At 58.7% G+C, this 2,334-nt stretch overlaps 1 protein-coding gene across 1 annotated transcript in view; it reads right to left on the reverse strand.

Moving 5' to 3' along the window:
• COL16A1 (collagen type XVI alpha 1 chain) overlaps window positions 1–2,334 on the reverse strand; it is a 50,220-nt gene that overhangs the window by 10,433 nt on the left and 37,453 nt on the right. The window contains exon 56 of the mRNA XM_007468654.1: window positions 192–263. Within this exon, the coding sequence (XP_007468716.1) occupies window positions 192–263 (72 nt within the window). The remainder of the gene's footprint in view (window positions 1–191; window positions 264–2,334) is intronic.

Consider the following 2,334-nt stretch of genomic DNA (forward strand, 5'->3'; position numbering starts at 1 on the left):
CCTGCACGCCTGTGCTGGAGCCCTAGGAGGTGGGAGGCCTAACCCAGCCCCTCCACCCTCTTCACCCCCTCCACCCCTCACCCAACTCCTACCCCTAAAACACACACACAGACACACACACATGCGTGCATGAGCGCACACACATACACACACACACACACACCTGTCAGGCTAAGCGGGCACGTGCTCACCTGAATCCCGGGAGATCCTGGTGGTCCAGGGGGACCAGGCAGGCCTGATGGACCTCGAATCCCTTCACTGCCCTGGAAATGAGCCCCCCAGCAAAGTCAGTGGGGCCTTGCCCCCCTCCCTCCCCCTGACACACACCAGCAGGACAAGAGACCCCGGCCACAGGGGCTGGTGACTACTGGAAGTCAGGACAGCTGGCTTCGAGCCCCAGTTCGGTTCTGGCCTAACTGGCTGTATCCCACACACCACTCCCCCATGAAAATCTGTCTTCATCTGCCAAGCATCCCCCTTTCTGCACTGCTCCACGAGGAAGAAACAGAGACTTTTGGGTCCAGCGCCTTCCTTGGGGTTGACCAAGGACTGGCCTGGTGGGTGCTCAGTAATGTGGGCTGAAGTGAGGGCACACGTTCAATTCACATTGATCCCAGCAAGGTGCCAAGCACTATGTGGCCTCTGATTCCCAGGTGGCAAAAGGGTGGGCCCTGCCCTAGAGGAGCTCACAGTCCAGCAAGAGTCACAGGCCCAGGACCATCAAGGGCATTGCAACAGTCGATTTGCCTTGTGTGAGTAAGGGGCCCTGGGAGTTGGGGAGAGAGCAGCTCACTCTGGTCGGGGGCAGGGAAAGTGTCACAGAAGAGTTAGCAGGTGCTGGGCTCTGAAGGACGGCTGGGATTTGGGTAGGTTTAGGAGAAAAGGGCATGCCACAGAGGACTTCAGAGAAGGATAAAGATTTGGCGGTGTTTACATGCCTGGTCTAGCTGGGGTGTCTGGGGAGCCCGTGTGATGGGGCGGGGGGGTGCGGAGAGGAGACTGGAGGAGGGCCCTGAAACCCTGCACTAGATTTTATCAAACAGACCCTTAGTTTTCAAACTGTACTGCTCAGGGCCTGAGGGCTCCTGGAGGAGACTGGAGAGGCTGGCGGCACAAAGTGGAGGCCAAGGGGGTGGGACTCCAGGACCCCTACCCTTGCCTTAGCCAGAGCAGCTCCACTTGCATCTGTTTTATAGACTGAGCACTCATATGAGATTTTGTGTGACAAAAAGCCTTGGGGACTACAAAATAAAGTCTGAAAACACCACTACGGGCACTGGGGAGCCACTGATGGTTCAAAGCAGGGGAATGATGAGAGCGAACGTGTGAATTCGAATGTTTATCGGAGAAGAAGGGGGAGGCAGGTAGCTAAGTGGGGAGGCGGCAGCATTTCCCCAGTGGGGAGAGGGTGGCTTCCCTGGAGCAGTGGCTGTGGGGGTCACCAAGGGGAAGGGATCCAGCTAGAGACCCCACAGGGGTGGGGGGTGGGGAAAGGGCTCTGGGTGGCATTGCCATGCCACCAGCTACCAGGAGGGGTCAGCACAGCCCCAGGAAATGGCAGCCCCACAGAGAGTGAGGATGGAGAACCGCTGGCCAGAGGCTTGGGAGTCTCTGCAAAGACCGGCCTAAGGAGAGCAAGCTGCACTTGGGCACAGAGGCAGCACGGAAGATTCTGGCAGGGGCCGCCACTCAGGTGCCCCACAGAGAAGGGAAGGGAGGTGGCACCCGCCACTGCCTCAACCATAGCTGATAGGTGCTGGCTCTGGGGTGGGGGGACGCAGCCAGGGGCTTGAGGGTTCTCCTGAGCTGGGAGGGAAGTCTCAGCCCCGTCACTGTCTGGCTGTGCATCCCTGGGATGCCCCCAGCCTCTCTAGGCTTCATTTCCTCACCCAAACAGTAAGAACCTAGACCAAGGTGGCCCTTCTAGAAGTCCTTTCCAGCTTTCAGAGGAAAGAGGCCCCCCAAGAAGCTGCAGATCTCCTGCCCCTCCCTGTGGGCTATGATCCCCCTACCCCAAGCTTAGAAGTCAATTTGAGGCCTCATTACACTGCCCACCTGTCACGTCTGGAGAGCCCAGAGGATGGGCTGAGTCAAGGATGTCAGCCTCCAGAGCAAAGCAGAGCTAGTCCCAAAGTTATCTATAGCCAAACGCAGGGGTGGCCAGTGCAGGGGCTCCCCAACTGCTGCTCCTTCCCACCCTTGTCACCAGGTCACAGGCCACGCCTGCCCTCTCTGGCCCTTGGGGACAGCCTGAGCATGGCCTCCCAGGAGGCCCATTCTTCTTTCCTGCTGTTGTCAGACCCAGAAGGCAAATGCCCAGACCTCCTCCTGCTG

Source organism: Lipotes vexillifer, unplaced genomic scaffold (genome assembly GCF_000442215.2).
Source record: "Lipotes vexillifer unplaced genomic scaffold, Lipotes_vexillifer_v1.1 scaffold1261, whole genome shotgun sequence".
In the NCBI taxonomy this organism is placed as follows: domain Eukaryota; kingdom Metazoa; phylum Chordata; class Mammalia; order Artiodactyla; family Lipotidae; genus Lipotes; species Lipotes vexillifer.